Here is a 27275-nt window from a genome sequence, read left to right as displayed (position 1 = left end):
AAGTCCAGGGATAGGAGGTTAGTCCATAGAGAAAGCTCATAGATTGGTTGTTGATGATGGTCAGACACTGATCACCCACAAGGGGGATGCGGTGGTCCTAGGGACCTTACAGATGCTTGTTGAAATGCGTTTTCCAGGAACATGGAGTTTCGGATTTTGCTCAGCCTGCGGTTATTGACTGATGACCTTCCCTTGTCTCTCTCCTTTATTCTCTGGCCCTTAATTTAGGACACTTCATAATTTTTGCCTAGTCACTATTTATCACAATTTATATGGGTATATTTTCTTTCTTTAGGGACTGGCTCCTCCACTAATGCTCAAAGTCTGTGGGAGCAAGGTCTCCAGAATTTAGCTTCAAGCTTCATCAAAAGCTTACCTGACACATGGTAAGTACGCAGATACTCATTGAATAAATTACAATTTTTTTTGGAATTCCAGGCTAAGAGGTATCAGGTGCAGAACTGAATTCCCCACACCGCGTGACCTTGCAGGAACCGCCTTATCTCTCCGTGCCTTGCTTTCCTATCCTGTGAGTCAGGGGAATCGGGACGGGAGAATAAAGCCAGGTAGAAAAGGCGAACGCGGTGCCTAGGAAAATAGAGAAGGTCACAGAATCTCAGTGCTGACCTCGTTTCCTCTTCTGAAAGACGGCACCTAGCGTGGTACAAAGGGACACACTGCCCCTTCTCCATTTCGTAGTGGTGAGGAAACTTCCAGACGCACGATCCGCCGCTCACCGTGAAACAGCTCCGGAAGTCTGGACTAAGGAAGGCGGGACGCGTTACCCAGGGGCGTAGTCTCTGGGTCCTGCTGGCGCAGCATGGGGCGGTGCCGTCGTGCAGGGGCGGAGTCAGGGCCGGCCTCAACAGGCCCCGCCCTCGGACGGGCGCAAGGGAGCCTGTCTCGCCTCCCAGGGCTGGGCGTGTCCCTGTTGGCGCACGCGCGCGCGCGCGCGCGGCATACTGGGAAAGCGCCCGCGCGCCGGCCATTTTGTCTTATCGACTCCTCTGTAGCGGAGGCTTTGCGGCCTGTGAGCGGGCCGAGGAGACAGGCGGCGGTGTCGCCGGCGTTTTCTTTGGCGGGTGCCAGGGCTGGTGGGAGCAGCCGCCCGAGGAAAGCACCATGATTTCGGCCGCGCAATTGTTGGATGAGTTAATGGGCCGGGACCGAAACCTCGCCCCGGACGAGAAGCGCAGCAACGTGCGGTGGGACCACGAGAGCGTAAGTCCCGCAGGCCTTGGGTTTGTGCCCCGTAGCTGTGGGGGAGGGGAGTGGCGCGGCTTGGGCCCGCCAGGCCCGAGTAGCAGTTGGGGGCCGGGGCCGCACCGGGTTTGGCTGTCTGACCCGGGTGGCGGGAAGGAGCCGGGACAGCGGCCCGGGAGGGAGGAGATGCAGGATACAGGGATAAGGGACAATTTGTTTTTGTTTGGGCATCGAGGAAGTCAAAGAGGGCCTTGGCGAGAACTGAAAAGCACCTTCAGGAGGCAGGGAAAGGAGGGAGAGGGAGTATGTTATCTATTTAGAGGCTCCAGAGTTTTCACCTCATAAAATAGGGAAGAGGGCAAATTGTCCCGTTAATTTGGATTGAGCGTCGTATTTAGACGGAAATTTTCTGGTCAGGGTTAGTTGTAAAAACTGCAGCATATTTCAGTAATGGTTTAATTTCGGTGCGTATTATATGGAGAAATAAATTTTAAAAGCGGTTTTAAGTTGGTAGGGTTTACCATGATGCTTTACGAATATGGTTTAATAGCAGTACCTGCAGTAAAGCCTTCGTGTAGATGATTATCAAGGCTTTTTCTTTCATGTAAAACTAATGTGATCGTCTTTAGCTTAGTGATCGTCTTTAGCTTAATGAGTAAGGGTAAATATATCCCCAGTTTCACAGATGTGACTTGAGAGGCTCAGTCTCCTGGCAAGTTAAATGGCAAGGCTAAACCTAACCTTTGTAGCTGTGTTCATTTTCCAGTTTTATACAGTTGGTTCTCTGCAGATACCATAATGTATTGCACGTGTTTTGAATCTTGCAGTGTAAGGTTTATTTTACGTCTTGCCTAAACAGATGTAGAATTTAATTTTATTTGGTTTGCGGTTATAATCAACATAATTTAAAAGCAGTTGCTAATCAGAATATGAAAGAACACCTAAATACGCTTTTTCAAAAAAGTTCCTAATCCTTTTTAAACATAAGATTTGGTTAGAGTAAAATTTGTGTTTCGCAGTGTAGGAGAACAATTTGGTGCCCTTTTAGTAACTGAAAAAGTAAGTGTTTCGCAGTGTAGGAGAACAAGTTGGAGCCCTTTTAGTAACTGACAAAGTAAGTGTTAAGGCTAAAGTTGTATTGGGTGGTACCTGATTCCAAAATAGTATCAAATATTATGGTAGAATTCATTGGGGTCAAATTCACACATTTATTAACCTGGAAACTTAGAAGTTTTCTGTTGTGGTTTTTTTTTTCCCCCGACATTTGGCTTTTTTCTCTCGTCAAAACGGGAGACGGAGCTTTTTTTGCTTGTCTTGACTCTTTCCTTTTCTAAGCATTTGTTAGTGAAGTTACTTTTAAGTCACTTTTTCTTTTACCACTTAGTAATCTTTCCATCTACGCTTTGCAAAAAATAAAAGAACGTTATGATTCAGTTGAAGTGCAAATAGGACATTTATCTACTTTGAATTGAATAGAAAATTGCTTTTGATTGCCTCCTTATCAACGGGAGCAGCCTGTGTCGGTGCTTCCTTGGTTTTGAACACGTGTGAAGAAACTTTGCTTTCCTGGTCGTATTTTATTGCGACATTGCATTATATGTGATGGGTTTATAACATTAGCAGTGAGGCACTCGGAATAGCAACTCGGGTTTTATGTCATCTTAGCTATGATAAATCTGCTTTCCTTTCAGTTTTAGTGCTTTTCATTGATTGAAACTTTCACTGCTTGTCACCAAAATTTTTTTATGGCTTTAATGACAGATTGCACTTCATTCTAGATTCAGGCATTTGAAAAAGTTAGTTACTGGTTTTTTGAAAAAGTTTGTTCCTGCTCAGTTGGTGCTGACCAGGAACAAAGCGCATGGCCTTTTCTGAATAAATTGGAATTACTCTACGATATACTGAAACTGGGAAGAGCATAGCATCACTTCCGGGTCATTTGTATATTCTTATACCGTTGGCTGTTAGTGCTAAAATACTGGAGGAATGGACAAACCAAGCATATAGAGTAAGGATTTCACCCTCACTGTAACATGATATTTCAAAATATTTTTGCATTCTTATTCTATCTGGAAATTTTTCTTTGTTACTCTTGCCCTAGATGGGAAAAGCCTTTTGGTTGGGTGGGGTTGTTTTGTTTAACAAGTGGAATGGAAACTTTATCTTAGTGTTGAAAGTATTTCCTAGAAGTCTGTATCTGACTGACCTCTGGAATTTGTTTTAAATGCAAATTTCTGTACCTCACCCCACAGAGATTCTGATTCTGTAGGTCTGGGGGAAGGCCCCAGAAATCTGCACTTCTTTTTAATGGCCTCATGTATTCGAAAACTAGTGAACTGCTTTCTTACCACTCCTGGGTTATTATGAGTGAATAGCACTTGTGGAAATTTGTTTTTAACCGAAGGATGCTTCTGTGTGCAAATTATCGACCTTCCATTTATTTGTCAGGAAGTATATGTAACCTCTATCAAGGTTGTATCTTGGAAAGTGCTTTTACTCTGGGGTTAGTGCTCTACAGGCGTTGTTGCCAGTTTGTAGACCCTTCCTCTGGATCTGAGAGAAAGTAGCTTTCAGCGAGTCAAGTCAGCTTTAATGCTGCTCCAAGGATTCATTGACACATCCTCCTGCTTTGCTTACTAATATTTTATACTTCTTTGAGATTATTAGTATTTTTGGATTAAACACTTTGCTTTCTTTATCCAAGTAAAACACTATGTAACAGCAGCAATGAAGAAAGCATATGATTTTAACTGCTTGTGTGAACACCTTTCAGTTAGTGTCCACAGGGCAAGATTTTAGTGTTTATGTTAGAGTATCCTTCAAATTATGAGTGATTTAGATTTTAGGGAATTGTACTGTCTGGTCTGGAGCTGTTATTGCTATTTATATAGTAGTAATTTTTTTTGTATTTATATTGAGGTTTTTACATTGTGGATCTCAGTCCAAAAGTGAAATTAACTGTTGACTTACTCAGATTCTAATATCTAAAATGAGATTCCTTGTATGCTCTCTGTTCAGTGAATGTTTAATAATTTATGAAGGGAATAGAACTAGGTGGTTTTACATGAACTCTTCGGAATGCTAACAAATACTGTCATTGACACTTGAAAGTTTAGAGAAGGAAGCAGTTAAGGCTTCTATCCACATTTTTACTTGTGAACTTTTTTTTCTATCTAAGCGGATTCAGAATTTGGAAAGGAAAATTGGAAGCAAAGAAATTTAGTCATTACAGTGCATAACATCTGTTTTAAGTATTTTACTAGATAATTTCAATACCAGTGTGTGCTTTCTGTCAGACGCATAGGAATTTCTTGCTTTAACTTCAGTTCCTGTTATGAGTTGGGCTTCTCAGAATTGCCAGCAGTCTGTGTTTGTGTGTGTGTAACTGCTGTTTGCTTTTTCTCTCCAAAACATACACAAGTAGAGCAAATAGTGTAATGAAGTCCCCATGCACCACATGAAATAAATTAACATGTGGCCAGTATTATTTCCTCTTTATGCCCTACTGCTTCCATTAATTTGTAGCAGTTCTGTCATTCCAGCCTTAAAGACATATCTATCTAAAATGTAAAGACTTTGGGAAAAAATGTTGCCACACTGATAATATTATAGTCACCCTGAAAATGTTAAACTGTAACTTAATTATGTGATTGCTTTAGGGAAAAAATGTGTGCCCATGTATATATATGTGTGTGTGTATGTAATTTTATATATACATACTTAGATTTAATATCTTCACAAGTGGAGAAAGTAGCTTAATGTAGTTGTAGTCCTTGTTTTGATGGGGGGGCATGTAGCTAGATGGGCAAGAATCTGGTTTTGAATGGTTTTTATAAGCCTTGTTAAAAGTTTGGACTAAATTACGTTGGCAAAGAATAGAAGGCTTCTAAGCAAGAGAGAGAGGTTTGGTGTCTGGCTGCTGTGGAAAATCAAAATTTTACTGAAAGTTTGTTTTGGCAATAGTGATCATGACTGCAGTGGTATATGTAATAAAAGGCGCGGAAATGAACAACTGTAATGTGATCATGGTACAGCTGAAACAAAACAATAGATGTTACGAGGGATTAAATTACAAAATAATAAATACAAGTTTTTCTCTGGGGGTTTGTCTTTTTTAAACAAGACGAATTCAGCTTTTGGCTAAAACACATTTGCTTTTAGCCTTTTGTAGTAAGAATTAAACTATTAATGGTGGATGTGCTAAGACTACAGAGTGAACTTTTTTTTTTTAACTATTAAAATTTCCAGGTATTCCTGAATTTTAGGTGAAAAAATGTTTATGACAGTTGAAGTAGAAGTCCCTGTCATCAGATACCAGACTGACTCTTGCCAAGATGATGAATTTTAAATGCCAGTATTTAGGTAATCAAACATTGAGTTAAATGCATTATCTTTGACTTGTTTATACAAGTTGTTATCTAGTGAAACTAAGTTCCTATCCAAGGTTGTTGATAATTTAAGATACCAAAGGAAGCTCTTTAAGGCGTCCATTAAATTTTAACTGGGGACCTATATTTGCTGGTGTATGTGTTTACATGTGATTTAATTGAAGGCTTTACCTCATAAATAATAAATAGGTGGCCTTGTTTGTTAAGGAAAAACGAGGTATTCAACTGATTTGGGGAAAGTATTTTAACAAAAATAATGCAGGCAGCATTGAACACATTTGATTAGCTCACGAAAGAATTACATGGTCTGTTGTTGTATTCAAGTAGGTATACAAAGACATAAATCAATAAGATATTCTTTTACTTTTGTGATTGGAAGTGGTCTAAACTGATGTCCAGAATTGATAGTGCCTTGAGAATACGAATGCTAAAAAGGGGCGGGTCTGTTTTTTTTATTTATTATCACCCAATTCTTATTGTAATCACTTGTCGAATATAATTTAATATATCACAGTTTTTATATTAGCATTGTTTTCCTGAAGTTGCTCATTCCATATTTTTCAGAATACTCGAATTTCATATCTTCTTTGTATCTGGATAGATTACCTACCAATGCTGATGGTTTAATCCATTTTTTTTGGTATCATTAATCTACAATTAATGAGGAACATTATGTTTACTAGACTCCCCCCATCACCAAGTCCCCCCCACAAACCCCATTACAGTCACTGTCCATCAGCGTAGTAAGATGCTATAGAATCACTACTTGTCTTCTCTGTGTTGCACAGCCCTCCTGTGCCCCCCCCCAACATTATACATGCTAATCGTAATGCCCCCTTTCTTCCCCCACACCCCCATCCCTCCCTGCCCACCCATCCTCCCCAGTCCCTTTCCCTTTGGTAACTGTTAGTCCATTCTTGGGTTCTGTGAGTCTGCTGCTGTTTTTGTTCCTTCAGTTTTTTCTTTCTTCTTAATGCTCCACAGATGAGTGAAATCATTTGATACTTGTCTTTCTCCACCTGGCTTATTTCACTGAACATAATACCCTCTAGCTTCGTCCATGTTGTTGCAAATGGTAGGATTTGTTTTCTTCTTATGGCTGAATAGTATTCCATTGTGTATATGTGCTACATCTTCTTTATCCATTCATCTACTGATGGACACTTAGGTTGCTTCCATTTCTTGGCTATTCTAAATAGTGTTGTGATAGACATAGGGGTGCATCTGTCTTTTTGAAACTGGGCTGCTGCATTCTTAGGGTAAATTCCTAGGCGTGGAATTCCTGGGTCAAATGGTATTTCTTTTTTTGAGGAACCTCCATACTTCTTTCCACAAAGGTTGAACGAATTTACATTCCCACCAGCAGTGTAGGAGGGTTCCCCTTTCTCCACATCCTCGCCAACATTGGTTGTTGTTTGTCTTTTGGATTTTGGCCATCCTTACTGGTGTGAGGTGATATCTCATTGTGGTTTTGGTTTTAATTTGCATTTCTCTGATGACTAGCGATGTGGAGCATCTTTTCATGTGTCTATTGGCCATCTGAATTTCTTTGGAGAACTGTCTGTTCAGCTCCTCTGCCCATTTTTTAATTGGATTATTTGCTTTTTGTTTGTTGAGGTACATGAGCTCTTTGTATATTTTGGATGTCAACCCCTTATCGGATATGTCATTTATGAATATATTCTCCCATACTTTAGGATACCTTTTTGTTCTGATGGTGTCCTTTGCTGTACAGAAGATTTTTGGATTGATATAGTTCCACTTGTTCATTTTTGCTTTTGTTTCCCTTGCCCATGGAGATATGTTCATGAAGAAGTTGCTCATGTTTTTATTCAAGAGAGTTTTGCCTATATTGTCTTCTAAGAGTTTTATGGTTTCTTGACTTACATTCAGGTCTTTGATCCATTTCGAGTTTACTTTTGTGTATGGAGTTAGACAATGATCCAGTTTCATTCTCTTACATGTAGCTGTCTAGTTTTGCCAACACCAGCTGTTGAAGAGGCTTTCATTTCCCCATTGTATATCCATAGCTCCTTTATCATATATTAATTGACCACATATGCTTTCTTTAATATCTGGACTCTATTCTGTTCCACTGGTCCATGGATCTGTTCTTGTGCCAGTACCAAATTATCTTGATTACTCTGTCTTTGTACTAGAGCTTGAAGTTGGGAAGCAAGATCCCCCCTGCTTTATTCTTCCTTCTCAGGATTGCTTTGGCTATTTGGGGTCTTTTGTGGTTCCATGTGAATTTTAGAACTATTTGTTCCAGTTTGTTGAAGGATGCTGTTGTTACTTTGATAGGGATTGCATTGAATCTGTAGATTGCTTTAGGCAGGATGGCCATTTTGACAATATTAATTTTTCCTACTCAAGAGCATGGGATGAATTCCCATTTATTATTGTCCTCTGTCAGAGGATCTCTTAGGCAAAAATACTAAACCAGATTGTTTTAAGTGAGTGTTGTTTGTAATTTAGACAGTGATCCTCAAATCCTAATCTATAAACTGGTTATGTTCTTTAGAAAAGTTAGAATGATAAGAACATTAGTTTTTTGTCCTTTTTAAAATAATTATTCTTTCGGAGGCCCTTCCCATGTTGTTCGGGGTGGGGATACTCAGAGCAGTGATTAGAAAAAAGTAGGCACTTGAAAATAATTAACTCTGTCAGCCCTGCACATCTTTTACTGAAATCCACGAGTCCAAAAGTCACTAATTTACGTAGTATGGTTTAACAAATGAAATTGCTTTAATGCTTACTTAGTTGAAAGGTGAGGATCAAGAAATGAGGAAATAGTTATTTGGAAACCAGTCTTTAAAAAAATCTCTATTTTAAAAAGTTAAGTACCTTTATTTTTCTTTACTAGGTCTGTAAATATTATCTCTGTGGTTTTTGTCCTGCGGAATTGTTCACAAACACTCGTTCTGATCTTGGTAAGTGAATTTTCTATGTAACTTTTACCAAATTTATGTTTGAAAAATAAACTAGTACTTTATAATTCTGTAAGGTTTCCTCTTAATGGTTTGTTGATAAAGTAATTTCTTTCCTGGCTTAGGTTTTTTACTATATTAATAAGTGCCAGTCGAGCTGAAAAAACACGGTGGCTTAACGTACACATGTATTGCTACTTTTTCCTGAAACCCCTCCACTAAAATGAAAAATTTAAATTAATGGAAGAGGAGATAACATTAGAAATGTCAGCGCATTTGGAAAACAAGTGATTGGAAGAGTAGTAGCAAACTAAACAGAGCAGAGAAACCTTTGCCCTAAACACTCACATAAGGAGACAGAAGCCAGTGTTTGATGAGCAGAACCCGGGACAGGCTCAGGATTTGGAGGCAGCAGGTATATAGGAGGCAGACTTGAGTCATGGGGCTGAAAGTGACAGATTAGTCTAGTTCAGGGTTTCTCAGCCTTGGCATTTGACATTTTGAGCTGGATAATTCTGTTGTGGGGGCTCTCCTGTGCATTGTAGGGTGTTTAACTGCATCCCTGGCCTCTGCCCTCTGGATGCCAGCAGCACCCCTCCCAGATGTGACAACAAAAAATGTCACCAGGCACTGCTAGATGTCCCCAGGGGGCAAAGTTAACCCCTACCGAGAGTGACTAGTCTAGTGGTTAAGACCTGTGCATTTGGTGAGTCTACTCTCACCACCTAGGAGACTAGGTGATTTTCTGGAGAAATTAGGCTAAAGAGCCTAGTTCATCTGAACTACAAAATGAAAAAAAAAAAAACCCTCAAAAAACATTATTTTCTTTTTCCAAGGATGGTATATAACTAGTATCATTCTAGAAACAAAGATGTTAGTGAATTAAAAATGCTTTCTCTAGAGCATTAGGTGGGAGCACATTAGGGCTGGATGAGTCTAGCTGTTGGGATTCCAAACGCATCACAGGGCAGTAATGAGTAAAAATGAGACTGTAAGAGAGATTAAACAAGACTATATTCTTAATAGTGGGGTTTTCCCATTCCCTTCCTCTGCCCTGTTCCTAGAAGGATACAGCCAGATGTTTTTCCCCAGGCAGAAGAGAAGAGGATTCTTTAGAGAAAGTGAACAGTTCCTGAGAAGTGATCTACAGGTACTGACCCTTGGGGAATCTCCTAAAAGAAAGTCTTTCTACCTGATTTTCCTGTGGTAAAGCCCATTAGCTGACAAACCCTGCAGTGCATACCAGCTTCCAGCCAGATTTTGGAAATGTTTTGCCAGTTCAGGCACACCAGTCAGATATTTGAAGAAAACCTTCAACACGAAAGATCAACCAAAAAACCAATGGAAAGAAAGAATTAAGTGGAATCAAATAATGGGGAAAGCAGAGGAAAATTTTTTTTCGTGTTGACTGAATCTAGTATCTTCAGGGAAATAAGAGAGAAGATATCAGGAAGAATAGGATGCTGTATAAAAAGGGGACTCTTGAAAAACCAAAAATAGTTCTTGGAAATTGGAACTGGAGAAATCTAAAATAAAATCAGTAGAAGGGTTTGAAATAAATAAATTTGCTGGAATGTTGGATAATAGGATAGAAAAGATTAAAATCTGAAAAAATTGTATCAGTCCAATGCTGTGGTAGTTGATTAAGAATTTTAGATAGAGAAAACGGGGGGGGGGGTGTCTGGGGGAGCAATTAAAAATTTTACAGTAGTGAATGATGTTAGTCCCTAGATTGAGTGGGTCCTTCAAGTGCTTAGCACAGTGAATGAAAAAGGATCATACTAAGGCACGCCACTGAGATTTCAGAATCAGGAGTAGGGGGGGTACACAGGATGAATCAGAATGGCCTCAAATTTGTCAGTAACAATGCTGAAGCTTGAAGGCATTGGAGAAATGCCGTCAGGATTCTGAGTGAAATACATTTTTACTTAGGCTAGCTATGTAGCTACACATCAAAGTATGAAGGTGAAAAAGACCTATTAAGAGATGCAAGGTCTCAGCAAATTTATCTCCCATCAATCTTTTCTCTGAAAGCTCCACCAGTACATGGGCATAACAAGGAGAGAAACATGTAGACTGTGTCCAGTTCAGTCCAGAAAAGGAATTTTTCTCAGGATAACAACTCTATAAAGTGAGCTTAGAAAATAAGCAGGACAGAAAGCTCATGGAAGAAAATGAAGCTGATTGATGTATTTTGAATCTTGAGGGAAGATAATACTGAGATAGTTTCTGTAGCTGAGTGGAAGTGTTTGAGAAGAATTTGTAAATAGATACATGGAAGACCAGATTCCAACAGAAGTGCCATCATAATGCATCTTTTGTTCTGCTTAGCTGTCAGTAGTATTTGAGTAGTCACAGTATAAAAACAATGTTTTTTGATGTCTTAGATAACCAAGAAAAAGCAGTTTAGAAATAGAGGAGTAAATTCCAGAAGAAAAAGCTAAAAGGGTAAAAAGTGGCGGCTTTTCTGGAGTTAGGAAGGGGTAGGACTAGGGTGCTAGTCTTGAACAGTTAACTCTTGAACAACATGGGTTTGAACTCCACTGATAACACAGATTTTCCCAATAAATATATTGAAAATTTTGAAGATTTTTGACAATTTGAAAAAAATTCTTCTTACTTCCTTTATTGTAAAAATGCAATATGTAATACATAAAACATATAAAGCATTTTTTCAGCTTTGTTATTGATAGGGCTTCGGTTAACAGGCTACATTAGTTATGTTTTTGGGAGTTAAATAGAGGTAGATTTCTGACTTTATGTAGAATTGGCACCGCAGCCCCCTGAAGGATCAACTGACTGTACTGTATGACTTCATGTGCAAACTCAAAAGTAATAAAATGTCAGTGATGGTTCAGACCAGTGGTCTGCCCTTAACAGTTTTTTTCTCTGGTGGCAATAGAAACAATTTTTTTCTTCCTCCTCCCTCTTCTATTTCCTTTTATACCATGTAGTTGTTTTCCATTATACTGATCTTGAAGACTAAGGGGAACAATTTTGTGTGCTTTCTTGAGCATGTTGCTTCATGATTCATTAGGCTCAATTTAGGTGTCTGCAGACTACTAAGTGATAAAATGGATCTTTTTTCCTTTTTTAGAAATGTCTTCCCTTTGGCAAGAGAAAAGGTTAATGTCTCTGTCAAATTAAACATTTATATTTTTCTCTTTTTAAAATTTCAGGACCATGTGAAAAAATACATGATGAAAATCTACGAAAGCAGTAAGTTATTATATTTTGGTGGTGTCTTTGCCCCTCTAGTTATTATCGGGTTCAAAGAGGGCAAGGATTGAAGAAATAATTGAAGTTAATATTAAATGAATGTCTAATAGAGGTCCTCTTCATTAGCTGTGGGTGGTAGAAATTCATATAGCTTTCGTAATGATTTTGTTAACCTCCATATGAGTGCATGTCAAGCATAAAGCCTAAGCTTTTTTTCTCTACCACATTTGTTTTCTAATAGTCCCAGTTTTATACATGCGACTTGTCCTGGTATAGTCACAGATCCAGTAGAGTGGTATAGCTGGTATCCAAGCGCCAAGATTTTATTTGCCTGATTATGAAATCTATGCTCTTTAACCAAACATAATGGTAACTACAGTTGACTCTTGAACAATGTAGGAGTTAGGGGTGCCAACCCCTTGCACAGTCAAAAATCTGCCTATGACTTTTTTTTAAATTCTTTCAACTTTATGATGTTATGAATTAATACAGGACTGCCTGTAACTTAAAAAAATTATTTTAAATAAAGTATCATTGATATATGTAATCTTTTGTTGGTTTCAAATATACAACACAGTGGTTCAACATATACCCATATTGTCAAGTCCTCATTACCTCCAGTATGGTCACTGTCCATCAACATAGTAAAGATGTTACAGAATCATTAACTGTATTTTCTGTGCTGTACTACCATCCTTGGGACCAACCTGTATTGTGATTACCAATTAATACTGTTTCCCTTAATCCCTCCCCACCCCCCACCCCCCACCCCTGCTACATACACACAATCTTTTCCAGCCCCTTCCCTTTCGTAACCAGTAGTCAGTCCCTTTTCCTTGGCTGTGAGCCTACTGCTATTTTGTTCCTTCTGTTTTGAGTTGTTTTACACTCTACAAATAAGTGAAATCATTTAGTATTTGTCTTTCTCCACCTGGCTTATTTCACTATGCATAATACCCTCTAGATTCATCCATGTTGTTGCAAATGGGAGGATTTATTTTCTTTCCTTTTTTTAATTTTTTTTAAATCTGCCTATAACTTCTGACTTCCCCAAAACTTGACTACTAATAGCCTATTCTTGACTAGAAGCCTTAGAAATAGCATAAACAGTCAATTAACCCATACTGTGTATATTACAGGCATACTACTGAGATAGTGGTTTTTTGGTTCCAGACTACTGCAGTAAAACAGATACTGTGATACAGTGAGTCAGATGAATTTTTTGGTTTTCAAGTATATGAAAGTTACATTTATATTATATCATAGTCTATTAAGTGTGCAATAAATAGCATTACTTCTAAAAATAAGTATGTACCTTAATTTAAAAATACTGTATTGCTGAGAAATGCTAACCATCAGCTGAGCTTTCAGCAACTTGTACTCACTGATTACAGATCACCATAACAAACAGAATAATAATGAAAAAGTTTAGAATATGGTGAGAATTACCAAAATGTAACACAAAGACACAAAGTAAACAAATCCTGTTGGGAGAGTGGTGCTGAGAGATTTGCTAAGCAGAGTTGCCACAATGTTCAATTTGTAAAAATCTCAATATCTGCAAAGCACAATAAAGCAAAAGTGCAATAAAACAAGGTATACATATATATAACCTTATATGCTATAGTCTTATGATAAGGAAGCTAGAGAAAAAAAATGTTTTTTCAAACTATTGCAAAAACTCCCCCAAGTTTTCCAGTATATTTATTGGGGGAAAAAATGCACAAGTCAGTGGATCTGTGTGGTTCAAACCCATGTTGTTCAAGGGTCAACTATACTGCCTTTCCTTTATCAGGATGAGGGACAGCTAGAAATTCACTTCATATACATGTGATTTACTCTTTTGCCTACATGCAAACCGTCTGTGAGGTTAACTAAGATAGAAGATGTATGTTGCAGTAGATAAAATTTGGGAAGAAAGTAATGCTTGTGTATTTTTATTTTTATCAGGTATGAGAAGAGTTCCCGATTTATGAAAGTTGGCTACGAGAGAGATTTTCTGCGATATTTACAGAGTTTACTTGCAGAAGTAGAACGTAGAATTAGACGAGGCCACGCTCGTTTGGCATTATCTCAAAACCAGCAGTCCTCTGGGGTGAGTGTAATTAATTTACAGTCTTTGTAAAGTGTCCTTGTTCTCTGGAGACCCAGAGACCTCTCTGGTATTGCAGCTTGTGTTCAGATTCATTCATTATATTGTGTTCTTTTAGAATGACACAAAATTTAAAAGGCATTCTTTTTTTGATACTAATAAATAATAATGTTAGTCATACAAAAATCTCAGTAACTGACAAATACATAATTGACTAACAGATTGAGTTACCATCATTGATTCAGCATTTTAATAATACAAATACTGTGTATTGTGTGATAGCTGAATATTAATCTTTGTTTTTTAGTTGTTGATAATACATGTTGTTTTCTTTAATAGGCAGCTGGCCCAACGGGAAAAAATGAAGAAAAAATTCAGGTTCTAACAGATAAAATTGATGTACTCCTGCAGCAGGTGAGAATTGGGTGCATTAATGTCAGAAAATACTTGAAATAGACACCTAACCAAAGAAGACTGAAGGATGGCGAATAAATATATATAAAAGTGGTCAATGTTTTTAGACTTTAGGGAAGTACTTAAAACCAAGTGAGGTACTTAATGTATACCTGTTTAGAATGGCTAAAATTAAAAAGACTGACCATACCAACTGTTAGTGAAGACATGGGCAAACTGAAACTATCACACACTCTTGGAATGTGAAATGGTGCAACCATGCAAACACTTTGGAAGAGAATGTTTCTTAAAAAGTTAAAAGATACACCATGCCATTCTACTCCTAGATAATAGCTGCCTAAGAGAGATGAAAATACTTGTTTACACAAAGAGTTGTATACCAGTGTTCATAGAAACCTTATTCATTTATAATAAGTTAAAAGCCTTGAACTGGAAACAACTCAAATGTTTATCAGGTGAATGGATGAACATATTGTGATGTGTCGTCCATGGAATACTAGTAATAAAATAGAAATTAACTACATGTAACACTGTGAATGAATATTAAGATAATGAGGCTGTGATTGAAAGAAGCCAGACCAAAAAAGGAATGAAAAGTGCCTGTTTCCATTTATATAAAATTCTAGAAAATGCAAACTAATCTATAGTGACACAAAGGATATCAGTGGTTGCAGGGAGGTGTACTTAGGAGGAGGCATGAGGAAACTTCTGGGGTAATGGGTGTGTGTTCATTATTTAGATGATGGTGTTGGTTTCATTGGTGTGAAAACTTAAATTGTCCCTTAAAAATTCAGTGTATTGCATGTCAAGTATACTTTATTAATCCTGTAAAAAATAAAAAGGGTAAATTAAACCTGGAGGCTTCAGTAAATAAACCAAACAAAAAGACACAAACCAACCACTAAACGCTAACAAAGCTTGGGGTAAAAAAAGAAAAATAATTGGATAGTTTGGTTGGAAGTCGTTTACTGTGTTTTGTTTTAATCCCCTTTAGATTGAAGAATTAGGATCTGAAGGAAAAGTAGAAGAAGCCCAGGGAATGATGAAATTAGTTGAACAGTTAAAAGAAGAGAGAGAGTTGCTTAGATCTACAACCTCGGTGAGTAGCAGCCTTGTTTTGATTTTCCAAGGCTGTTAACCGAATTGGTAGGACCTGCAGGCATACCTCATTTTATTATCCTTCAGATAGGCAGTTTTTTCACGTTGCAGGTTTGTGACAATCTTGTGACTAGCAAATTTACTGGTGGAATTTTCCCAGCAGTGTTTGCTCACTTTGTGACCGTCATATTTTGGTAATTCTCAAAATATTTAAAACTTCATTGTTACTATGTTTGTTATAGTGATCTGTAATAAGTAGTTCATTGATCAGTGACTTGCTGAAAGCTCAGATGATTAGCATTTTTTAGCAACATAGTATTTTTTTTAAGTATATGTACTTTTTTTTAGATAAACTGCTATTGCATGCTTAATATACTACAGTATAGTATAAACACAACTTTAATATGCACTGGAAAACCAGAAATTTGACTCATTTCATTACAGTGTTTGCTTTATTAAAGGGGTTGGTTAGAACCAAACTTGTAATACTTTTTTAGGTATACCTGTGTTCCTGTTTTAGAACCCTTGTAAATGACTTTTAATACCCTAAATTGAGAGCCAGTGAACTTTATCTTACAGGTCCATATGGTAAATATTTAGTTTGCAGGCCATTAGGTCCCCTCCAGCCACTAAGCTTTTCCTTTATGTTATGAAAGCAGCTTTTGACAATATATAAACAGGTGGGTGTGGCTGTTCCAGTAAAATTTTATTTATAAAACCAGGCCTATAGCTGCTGGGTTGCCAACTCCTGCCTTAGATCATAAGCACTCATTTGGGCCTGGGTTTTACTTATTTCTTGTTACAATAAATTACTCAGTATATATTTACCTTAGTTCAAAATCGATTTATTCTAAAAAGTGTGTTTTTGTTAACTACTTTAGTTAGAGAATATAACACATGTTTTGGTCATTGGTTCCTAAATAATGAACAGGATATGTACAGATTATGCTCAAGAAGTCAGTTCCTTAATGATTCTGATAAATATTTTTAATATGGAGGCCACACATTTAACCTGTTGACTAATAATTTGACTTGTCATTTCAGACAATTGAAAGTTTTGCTGCCCAAGAAAAACAAATGGAAGTCTGTGAAGTGTGTGGAGCCTTTCTGATAGTAGGAGATGCCCAGTCCCGGGTAGATGACCATTTGATGGGAAAACAGCACATGGGCTATGCCAAAATTAAAGCTACTGTAGAAGAATTAAAAGTAAGTGTTCTTCCAAACATACACTTTAGCTATAGCTAATACTGTATTTTAATATAGCTATAAATGGATCACATAGAGAATTAAACCTTGGTATTTTGCTGATGTGTGGTGTTTGAAGTCATGATAATCCTTGTAAAGTTTTGCTATTCATTAGGGATTACCAAAGCACTGTATTTTCTTCATTCTTCAGTGCCAGGAATTTGGGATAAAAAATTTTGTCAGATTTTGATATCTTGTGTACATATGTGGTGTTGGAATTTCTACATTTCCCTTTTAGGGCATCAAATTCCGTAAGTCGGTTTACAGATGCCGTAAGTCAGTTTACACTTAGGTAACCATTGTTTGACGCTGTTTTTAAGGTTACAGTTCTATAAAAATCAAACTTGATGTCCTTAGGAAAGGTTAAGAAAAAGAACCGAAGAACCTGATCGTGACGAGCGTTTAAAAAAGGAGAAGCAAGAACGAGAAGAAAGAGAAAAAGAGCGGGAGAGAGAAAGGGAAGAAAGAGAAAGGAAAAGACGAAGAGAAGAGGAAGAAAGAGAAAAAGAAAGGGCCCGAGACAGAGAGAGAAGAAAGAGAAGTCGTTCACGAAGTAGGCACTCAAGCCGAACTTCTGACCGAAGATGCAGCAGGTCTCGGGACCACAAAAGATCACGAAGTAGAGAAAGGCGGAGAAGCAGGTATATAGAACCCGTAAGACAGCACCTAGTCCTAGTGAGTGCAGTGAACTGTAGGAATCACTAGTGTTATTCCTTGGTACTTGGGAAGTTCTTTAATATCATGAAGCACTAGCATCAGTGAATGAGTCCATCTTCAAGGCAGCTTTGCTATTTCCCCACCAGTCTGAGGAGGTTTGATACAGTTTTAGAGGAAGTCAGTGTACCACACAGTCTCTTAAGTGCTTCTTCTCTTCTCATTAATTCTAAGATGACAGTTAAATTGTAAGTTATTTTGGGTAAGGCTACCTACTTCTTTTTTGCTTTGAAAAATGTCAAGCATAATGCAAGAACAAAAATGTCATGTAATTAATTCTTTAAAAACATGGAATAATTTTACTGTTTTAATTAGTTATGATTGAAGAAGAAGAGCCTTAGCAGAGTTCAGTGATAACTATCTTAGCAGTATTTGAAAAATTGAAGCTAGAGAGATTTGCAATAATTTTCACTTCTTAAGATCTCTACTGTTAATAGTAGATTTTATTCATTTGTCTTTTAAGGGTAAGTTTTGCTTGATCTTGTTAATTATCCAACAGTATATAATTCTTCAAGGTAATACCAGCTGAAGTTGCTTTCCTTTTGTTTTAATTATTAAGAAGTAGAGACCGACGAAGAAGCAGAAGCCATGATCGATCAGAAAGAAAGCATAGATCTCGTAGTCGGGATCGTAGAAGATCAAAAAGCCGGGATCGAAAATCATATAAGCATAGGAGCAAAAGTCGGGACAGAGAACAAGATAGAAAATCCAAGGAGAAAGGTTAGTTTATGTGATAATTTAATTAATTTAGAGGCTGTTTTCACACTCGTCTCCTCATTCACTGCAGACATAGGCAGAGTTCCATTTCAGGCTGTACCCCTTTTCACTTAAGATGAAGTACATTCAGTAGGAGACAAGCATTTCCCCCTCTCCTGCTCTGATTTTTGAGAACGACAGTTTATCTGGTGTTTTCTTAAAATATGTTAAAACCACATCCTTCATTTGATAATCTCAAGGTTTATTTATCATCTAGATGCTTCCAAGTATTGCATTACCTTTTAGAGTTGGGCTGTAGAATTTAATTTGGTTATTGGCAACTTTTTTTTTTTTAATCTGCAGTGTTCCATAATATGTCTTGCAGAGTAAACGTATGTTGTTGCCTTGGTCCCACCATATAGCATTCATTTAACTTGGTGATTAACTTCTGAGTTCACAGAAGGTGAATGCCTCACATATGTGTTGACCATGTTTTCTGTTGCAACAACATGCTCTTCCCTGTCTACTTTTCCTTGGTTTTCTGTGGCGTTCCAGTAACTGGTTCACTGTGCACTATTAATGTGCTTTTCCATTTTGTCTTTGGCATTTGTTCACAAGGGCATTCTCATCTTTTAACTTAGCCTTTATTGAATTGAAAGATACTTGTTTTAATCCTTAGTGTCCTTTTCTTCTGATTCTTTGAGTATTTTTCATTTTGTGTTGATTGTGCTGTTATTCTTTGCATGGTTTTTAGGAATGAAAGAAAGGGCCTACTTCTAGTTTTCTTGGCTCTGCTTCTTCCATCCTGTTCTGTGTCCATATCTGATCACTAGCTCATATGGTACTGTTTGAGTTTATTATACTGGACTTACAGGTAATACTCATTTATTTTCTTCTGTGGAACTGTTCAATGGTCTTTGTTTTTTTGTGGGTTTTCTTGAGGGCCAGACTCCAGTTTTTGCTAGACTGAGTTAGAGAACTAGCAGCACAAACAGTGGGATTTTTTTTCCCTTTCTGGTCTCCTTTTATTTTTCCTTAACACACCATTTCAAAAATTTACATGTATTGGCTTTCTCTACAACATGGAGCAAATGGTAAAAAGTAGGAAATGGATGATTTTTAAAATATACTGTCGTGAGCTTTAGTATTTGCTATTTAAGTTCAGAAATTACCTCTGTGATTCAGAAGTCAATTTCTACATATATGAGTTAACTGATGTTACATTAGTTTTAGGAAAGTTTCACCCACCCTTTTGCAAGACTGTCTGTAATGTATTTTTCATGTGAGGGGTCAACTCTTAAGAGCAAGATATGGGTGTCAGAAATCAAATTAATCAGGAAAGCTCTTTGTTGTATCATCATTCATATCACTTAAATAGTTGGATTGGCTCTCAGGGTCAAAACCTAGCTAGCTTTCCTAACTGTCTGGGATCCAAGTTGAGCAGAAAAATGGCTTTGGCCTGACTAGAAACAGGTAATTTCTGGGTAGAGATAAAAGATGCCCCGAATTGCTTAGCTATAATCCTAATTGTAACGATGACATGATGGAATTTAATTAAACTTTTGTTTAAGTAATAAAAGCTGCATTGTGTTTAGATTATGAAAGAATAGGGATTTTCCTGGTGAGATATGTAGGAAGGAGAGAAGACTTGATTCAGAGAGAAAACTGTGTCAGGTCCATCTTGAAAAATTGAGTATGCCATTATAGATTATCTTAAACCTTGAGATTTCATTAAGATTTACTGGCTTTTGAAAATGCCATGTAGCCATTTAGGTGTCCCTTGTTATATAAGTGATTGAAGGCTTGAACTTTGAGGCCACATATGAGCAGGAGCAGGCATTTGATAATGGCAAGTGAGTTCACTACTCCAGGTGCTGTGATGGAAGCACTTCAGCTCCACAAATGCAAAGTGGTTTCTGACAGAAACTTATCCTCCTTACCACCAACTTAGGGTGCTCTCTTTGTCAAGAGAGTTTCGCTTTTTTAATCCATAGCCCTAAAATCCACTTTGTGGATATCCTTAGGACTATTAAGATCTACCATATTTACATAGGGCAGAAGATAAGATTATTGGACTGACTACTAGTCCTCTACGGGGCAACAAGACGACTCTTCCTCATTGAAGCTACCTGTGCACCGGAGAAGCCCATAAGGCACAAAGGGAGGACTTTCCCACAAGGTCAGTTAGAGCACCCTGTACTGGCACAGTTCTCACAAGTGGACAGACAAGACATGAAGCTGAAGCAAGTCTCTCAGTCAGTTACAATTCTCATTCTTTGAAACAGAGTGCTGCTGCTGCCCCTTCCTGTCCCCCATACCACGTTTTGTTGTCATTACCATTCCTTTTCCCAGTTATTTGATGTTTGTCTTAACAACTTGTCCAGAATTTGCGTAGAGGGGTCTTCTCTTAAAACATCTTTTTGTCGTGAACTACTCTGCCAGACCAGCTCTTCTTAGTTTTAAGGGGAAAAACCATTTTTCCAGAAAGTTTGTAGTTTGCTTTAACATTTTCTGTAGAACTCTTTTGTTAGGCAATACTTGGAACTGAAAAGGCTAGAATATACTTGCTCCATGTTCTACTTTTTGCCTCTAGTCTAAGAAGGGTTTCACCATTGCAAAGACACAGTTAAACAAAGTTGAGATTTACTTTTTTCGTTCTTTATTTGCAGCTGAGTTGGATTTTAATTTCTCCTTTTGGAAAAACAACTCCAACATGGCATATAACTTAGCAAAGCACAAAAGTTCAGTACCTGGATTGGTATTTAAGACCCACTTTTCTTTCATTGGGCTTGTTCCTCTTGGGTATTCAAATAGATAATATATATAAAGTAATCTTTTGCATATAAAAACATAGTTAAAGAAACATGCCTGTTAAATGTTTAACTTTTTAACTTTGCAGTTACTATTTTTTTCCATTTTTTTTGTTATCATTAATCTATAATTACATGGAGAACATTATGTTTACTAGACTCTCCCCTACCCTAAGTCCCCCCCACAAACCCCATTACAGTCACTGTCCATCAGCATAGTAAGATGTTGTAGAATCACTACTTGTTGCAGTTACTATTTTTATTTTTAACTTAATAATTTACTTCATTTGAACACAGTTTTTTGTACTTTCCTACCTTTCCCATGGCTTTTTGATGTTTACTTAAATTTTAAAAATTTACTTAGATTTTAGATTCTGCAGTGATTCGGAGTTGCCTGTGCTTAACAGCTGCTCACTAGTTTGAAAGAATTAGCTCCGTTGTGCCTTTTGCTTTCTCTCATTCCCTGTCCTGCCCTCTCCCTCATCCACAAATTAAAAGTGTTATTCCTTTGATAGATTCACCAAACTGTGTTACTTACAGTTTGGGAAATGATTATTTTTTCATCTCTCAGTTTGACTTTTCAAAATGTCGTGTGTATATTGTATTTTACTTTAAAATCCATGATCAATGTCTTCTTTTATGGCAGAAAAGAGGGGATCTGATGATAAAAAAAGTAGTGTGAAGTCCAGTAGTCGAGAAAAACAGAGTGAAGACACAAACACTGAATCAAAGGAAAGTGATACTAAGAATGAGGTCAATGGGACCAGTGAAGACATTAAATCTGAAGGTGACACTCAGTCCAATTAAAACTGATCTGATAAGACCTCAGATCAGACAGAGGTAAGTGTATTGTTTCTCACTTTGATTAGGGCTTTTTGTTACTGTTTGACAGTGCAGCGTAAGTATGCACAGATGAAGATGGAACTAAGCCGAGTAAGAAGACATACAAAAGCATCTTCTGAAGGAAAAGACAGTGTAGTCCTGCAAAACATTTTGAGGTACATTGTTTTGTCTCAGCTATTTTGTAGCAGACTCGTGCCCCCCATTAGTGTGCCTCTTTGGAAGTTATTGCCCACGTTTGTAATATAGTCGCCATTGAAGTTAATTATCCTTTTTTTATTTTTTAGGGATTTTGCTGTCATTTCTTTTTTTTTTTTTTTTTTTTAATAAAAAGGTTGAACTGTTTTTTTTTTTTTTCTTTTTGGTATTAAGTCCATCTTGTGTTGGTGCATTGGCAGAGACATATGCTTTAAAAACTTAAATATTTCTGAGGCACATGTTGGACTACTTTGTTTTAATTAAACTGCTAGTATTTCTTTGTCAAGGATGTTTCTAGTTTTTTGCTTTATTGCCTTGCATTCTAATGCAGTTTGTTCTGTAACTCGAGAGCCAGTAGCATTGGATTGATGGAAGTGTAGGGTTTATGAATTATTGCAGCTGACTACCATACCTCACACAGCGTTGGTGTTGTGAGCGGCCCATGAAAAGCCAAATTAAAAATCAAGGATTCAGTCAAACTAAGCAGGTACTCATGCCAGGTACTCCTTTCTCTACCCACATCCATGTTTGAATGCTATTGCCTGTGATCTTTACGCTTAATTGTTGTGTATCTTTTTGTTCTTTACAAGAAACACAGGGGTTTTTTGTGTATTGTGTAATCTTACAAATCAAATGTTAACAGAATGGAATTTTTTTTCAACTGTATGTAGGGATGCAGTGGTGCCCAGAATTAGATATCTTTAAAGAATTTTAAATACAGTAAACACTTCATATTATTCGCCTTGTTACATTCAGTGCAATTCTCAAGTCTTTAAGAGGTATGTGTTTAATATTTCCTACTGTGTAGGAGACTTTGCAGTCAGCCGTTAGTAGTAGAGGAAGAGTCACTGGCTGGTAAAATTCAAAGCAGCAGTGAATAGCAAGGATGGATACCTTCAATCTGTGAAATACAAAGAAGTGATTGACCATATAGAATGAATTTGGGTTTTTAAAGAACTATTAAAAGTCAGGTTGTATAAGAGTTCTTAAAACCTATAAACTATTCATTCTTTGGGCTAGTGAGTGACATGGGATAATATATTCCTACTTGAAAGGAAATCCCAATTAGTTGATTTGTCAATGGCATTCCTTTTCTAGGAGAGTGATACAGTAGTATGTCTGTGTGAGCCATTTACAGATAGGCAAGCATACACAGGTACATGGCTTTAAGACCACACTGATACCTTGATAATAAAAAGAATACAAACATTCCATGTACATATATAAATGAGCAGTTAGTGACCGGGCCAATAACTTAGTCATAAAAATTTGCCTTTTATATGTTGTCTAATTACCATTTTTCCCCAAATTTTGCATTGTAGGACTACTGTTCGAAGATTTTTGAAAGAAAACTGAAAACGGCATAAAGTGAAGATCAACATTAAAATGAGGTGAAAGAAAACTTTAGTGGCATAGAAAAAGTATAAAGCTCAGTTAGTATGTTTTTTTTTAATTAAAAGTTTATTCAGAACTGATGTGACCTACCAGATTTCAGAATACGTGTTAATAGCATATATATGCCACTGAAAACTTAGGTCCTGTATCATATTTTTTTCTTTAAGACTTTTTAAGAAATATTACTTAAACATGTGGCTTGCTCACTGTTTAATTGCAAGTTTTCATTCTTGGACTTTGAAAACAGGATTAAACGTTAGTATTTGTGTGAATCGGTTTAAGTGGGATTCCATTTTTACAACTCTGCTTACCTAGCCTTTGGATTTAGAAGTGAAAATAAAGTATCTCTGACTTTATGTTACAGATTTGATTGTCTCTGTCATTGAAAAGTTTTAGTATTAATCTTTTTCTAATAAAGTTATTGACTCTGAAATAGTCCCTTGTTTTAAATATAAGAGGTGCACTGTTAGAGGTGTTGGTGTACAGTTTTATCTGATTTGTTCTGTTTAGGACTAATTTAAATGTTTTAAATAATGGTGCTTCGATTTTGGGTGGTTATGAATAAATTTTGAATTTTGCTTTTAATAGCAAAGATGTACAGTGACCTAGAATATATTTTTACATCCCTGAGAGTTCTTTAGTAGTAGAATAAAATTGCAACAATTCTGACAAATACTGTCATTCTAGCTATGATGAAATAATTATGTAGAAGAGCATTCAAGAACTTTTAGCTAATTTTTGTCTTTGTTTTAAATCCTGTATCAAGATTTCTTTTCATCTGGTCTTGTCACATTACAAATGTATTCATTTGTGTGTATGGGGTGTGTAGTACATATAACAAGGATCTTTTTTAAAAAACTGCATGAACAGGTGATTTTTTTCCTACAGACAGCAAATTTGACAGACTGTTTCTATGTATAGCCAGCTTTGTTAGCTGTATGAAATTATCTCCAGCTACGTATATCATAGCAATTCTTTCTGATTATAATTTTCAAATACTGCCATTAGTTTATAGGTAGAGAAAGCAAGTAAAAATGGGTTAGATGACTTATCTAAGGTCATGTTGCTCCATGGTGATGCTTAACGAGCCCATGGGGTACAGTCTCTGTGTGCATTGTAGTTAAAGAATTGACTAAAACACCCTCCACCAGGCTTTGGAAAATAATGAAGCTACCACTTCAGAGGCTCTGTATGAGATAATGCTGTGTGGACAGAGCACACATGGCTTACGCAGCTGATCCTGGGGGCTCAGAAATAAGTGAATGGGTTATCTCTGAATTTGCCAGATATGATTCACACGAGGATTGAGATGGGAAACGATGTAACACAAAGTCAGCCACCTTCAAAGCTCTGCTTTGTGTTGTTTGACAGGATTGTGGATGAGGAGTAAAAGACTTAAAGTAATAATTTACCGTATTCTGTTAGTAAGTATTAAGAAAAATGGAAAACAAAAAACTAACGTGTTAAAATGCCTGATTTGTTCTGCCTCGTGTAGCATCAATAGCTAAATTATTTTAATGAAGTACAGAAATGAGTTCATGAAAAGTTTTCATCATCTTCATCTCTGTTGTAGACACTGAGGTCTGTTGATCACTATTGAAGCTATGTAGGATTTGAGGGAGAGGCCTGACTTCTTAGTAACTAAGGTATGGCCTTTAGCTGTGGCGATCTAAAAGTTGGGTCAGGCTCAGGAGGAAATGATTCTTATTAACCAAGTTCACAAGAATTCAATATAGAGGGCACATGCTAATTAACTGTAACAATATACATTTCTGTGGTGCACATCAAAAAGTTGTCAGTTGATGAATATGTATTTTCTCTGCAAAGCTTTTAAGGGGCTCCAATTGATCAAGAGATTACTTGATAAGATTGGAATCAGGAATTTTTAGACTTTTTATTTAGGAGAATTGAAGTCATACACAAACGTAGAACAGTATAATTAGCCTCTGTGACAGCTCATCACCAATAAGACACAAAGGCCTGTCTTAACATCATTTGTGTGTATCCCTTGACCCCTATTATTTTCAGGCAAGTCTTAGACATAATGTGTAAATATTTCACCGTGTATCTCTAAAAGGTAAAGACTTTAAACAGTTCATTAATCAAAATAAATTGGATGAACTTCTAATTGGCCAGAGTCAACTATAGTACTGGTGTTAAAGCTTACTTTTCATGGTGCCTCTCAAGGGGACCAGGTGTTGAGGCTGATGCTCTGGCATCCTTCCTTCTGCAATGTAGAAAGAAGTGCATCTTCCCCCCTTTTTTTGACATTTTCCCCCAGATGAGAATATATTTTTCAATAAGGATTAAAATGCTTTTTCTTGAGCTTTTAATAAACTATTATTTCCTTCCCAGTTTAGATATTTTAACAACCTCTCCCTGGCAGTGGTCTGTCCAGGTTCTTCAATATACTGAGTATCACAGCAGACAAACTGACCCTATTTTTAAGGTCTGAGAACAATGACCACATAAAGATTGAGTTCAGATACCTTCTGATTAAAGTTTTAGAGATGTTAAAACTGAACAATTTAAGGTAGAAATTTCTTGAGCTTGTTTCCATTCTATGCTTTTAAAAATACATTGTAGAGCTGTGTGAATGTTTTTAAACATTACCCTAAGGTGCATGAAACAGCACTTGAAAATTTATTGTATATATTTTCTGTGGGATAGGACTTTAGGGTTGGTTTTCAGATTTCAGTTCAGGCCAATTTTTAGAAAGAACCCCAGGTGATTACTTTATAAAAGTTTTGTATTGCACATGTAATGCTTGTACAAGGTTCGGAAACACTAGAAGTATGTAGCAATCTGTCTTCTACTTCTGTCCCTCCCTCTCTCCTCTCTCTCCAGGAGCTACTACTGTTACCAGTTGTTCTTCCAACTGTTTTTTTTTGTGGGGAGGTGGGTGGCGGGGCATGTAAGCATATATGTATAGATCTTTTTATATATGTTACTACAGATGTTCTATGAATCTTGCTATTTTCACTTGATTTAGAAACATTGGAGACAGGAAACAGCAGTTCTAAATTTTAACATGGAGTTTTTTAAAGTACATTTTAAGTAAACCAAAACAAAAGTAAGTGTGGTTTTCATGGTTGTATCAAATTTTTGAACTTATTTTGAAATGCACTTTGAGAATTTCATAGTTGATCTGTTTTTTCCCCTTAGCCATTCCAAGTAGATCAGTTGTCAGCATACTTGAGAATGTATAGGAACAACAGCTTCGGTAAACAGTTTGGCACAACCAGCTGTGCCGTAACTTCTCTTGGGGCCCTTCCACCCCAGATACATAACCCTAGAGAAATCCTTAACGTGTGTGCCAGAAGATGGATGTAAAAATGTCATAACAGCATTATTTGTAATAGGAAGAAAAGGAAAAAAACCTGGAAAGAACCCAAGTATCCTTCAGCAGTCCACTGGATAAATACTGTGTGTTTATTCCTGCAGTGGAATTCCACACAAGTCAGACTGAACTACAGCTGCACCTGTGAACATGGGTGATCTCAGTGGTCAGAAAAGCAAGTTACAGAAGAATACTTCCACTGATTCCATTTCTGTGGAGGTCAGATGCAGGTGGTAAAACATGGTAAATGAAAGGAAATGATTGCCATGAAATTCAGTGTTACCCATCGAATTGGAGGGATGGAGGGAAATGAGACCTTGGAGGGCAAGGAGGAGCCTTCAGAGGAACTGGTGATAATGCTCTGTTGCAAAAGCTGGGTGGCAGTTTCTTTTCAACTGTACTATGTGTTTTTTGTATGTATGATATTTCTTAATAAAATTTAAATTTAAAAAAAAGAATGGGAAAAGGTCTTGGTGTAGGCAGTGACTAATGAAATAGACAATAACATCATGTATTTCATGAAATCAACCCCCTTCCAATGAATGGCAGATTTAAAAGGAACTGTTTTGAGTGCCAAGTTTGAGGTCTTTGTAGTTTAAAAGCTAGAAATAGGACCTAAATGTATACTTTATTCAAGATACTACATTTCTCTCATGATTTTCATTTGGGTATCAGACAGGGAGCTGTTGGTTT

General features: G+C 37.1%; 1 protein-coding gene across 14 annotated transcripts; it reads left to right on the top strand.

Annotated features, from left to right (window-relative positions):
- The first annotated feature begins 982 nt into the window (after positions 1-982).
- On the top strand, positions 983-27040 carry LUC7L3 (LUC7 like 3 pre-mRNA splicing factor). 14 transcript variants are annotated; one of them, XM_073235437.1, is made up of 13 exons: positions 983-1221; positions 8458-8524; positions 11701-11740; positions 13691-13835; positions 14172-14246; positions 15241-15345; positions 16389-16550; positions 16947-17230; positions 17863-18023; positions 21456-21596; positions 21702-21807; positions 22269-22334; positions 23170-27040. In XM_073235437.1, the coding sequence occupies exons 1-12, from the start codon at positions 1123-1125 to the stop codon at positions 22291-22293; spliced, it is 1410 nt and encodes a 469-aa protein (XP_073091538.1). In that variant the 5' UTR covers positions 983-1122; the 3' UTR covers positions 22294-22334; positions 23170-27040. The 14 variants fall into 14 exon arrangements, 9 of the variants coding, with proteins under 9 accessions (XP_073091538.1, XP_073091535.1, XP_073091537.1 ...); XM_073235442.1 differs by adding exons at positions 5452-5565; positions 9586-9671 and having other exon boundaries at positions 1008-1221; positions 21702-27040; XR_012130694.1 differs by having other exon boundaries at positions 21702-22334.
- The last annotated feature ends 235 nt before the right edge of the window (positions 27041-27275 follow it).

Source organism: Manis javanica, chromosome 4 (genome assembly GCF_040802235.1).
Source record: "Manis javanica isolate MJ-LG chromosome 4, MJ_LKY, whole genome shotgun sequence".
In the NCBI taxonomy this organism is placed as follows: domain Eukaryota; kingdom Metazoa; phylum Chordata; class Mammalia; order Pholidota; family Manidae; genus Manis; species Manis javanica.
This window is presented reverse-complemented; position numbering and strand designations above follow the sequence as displayed.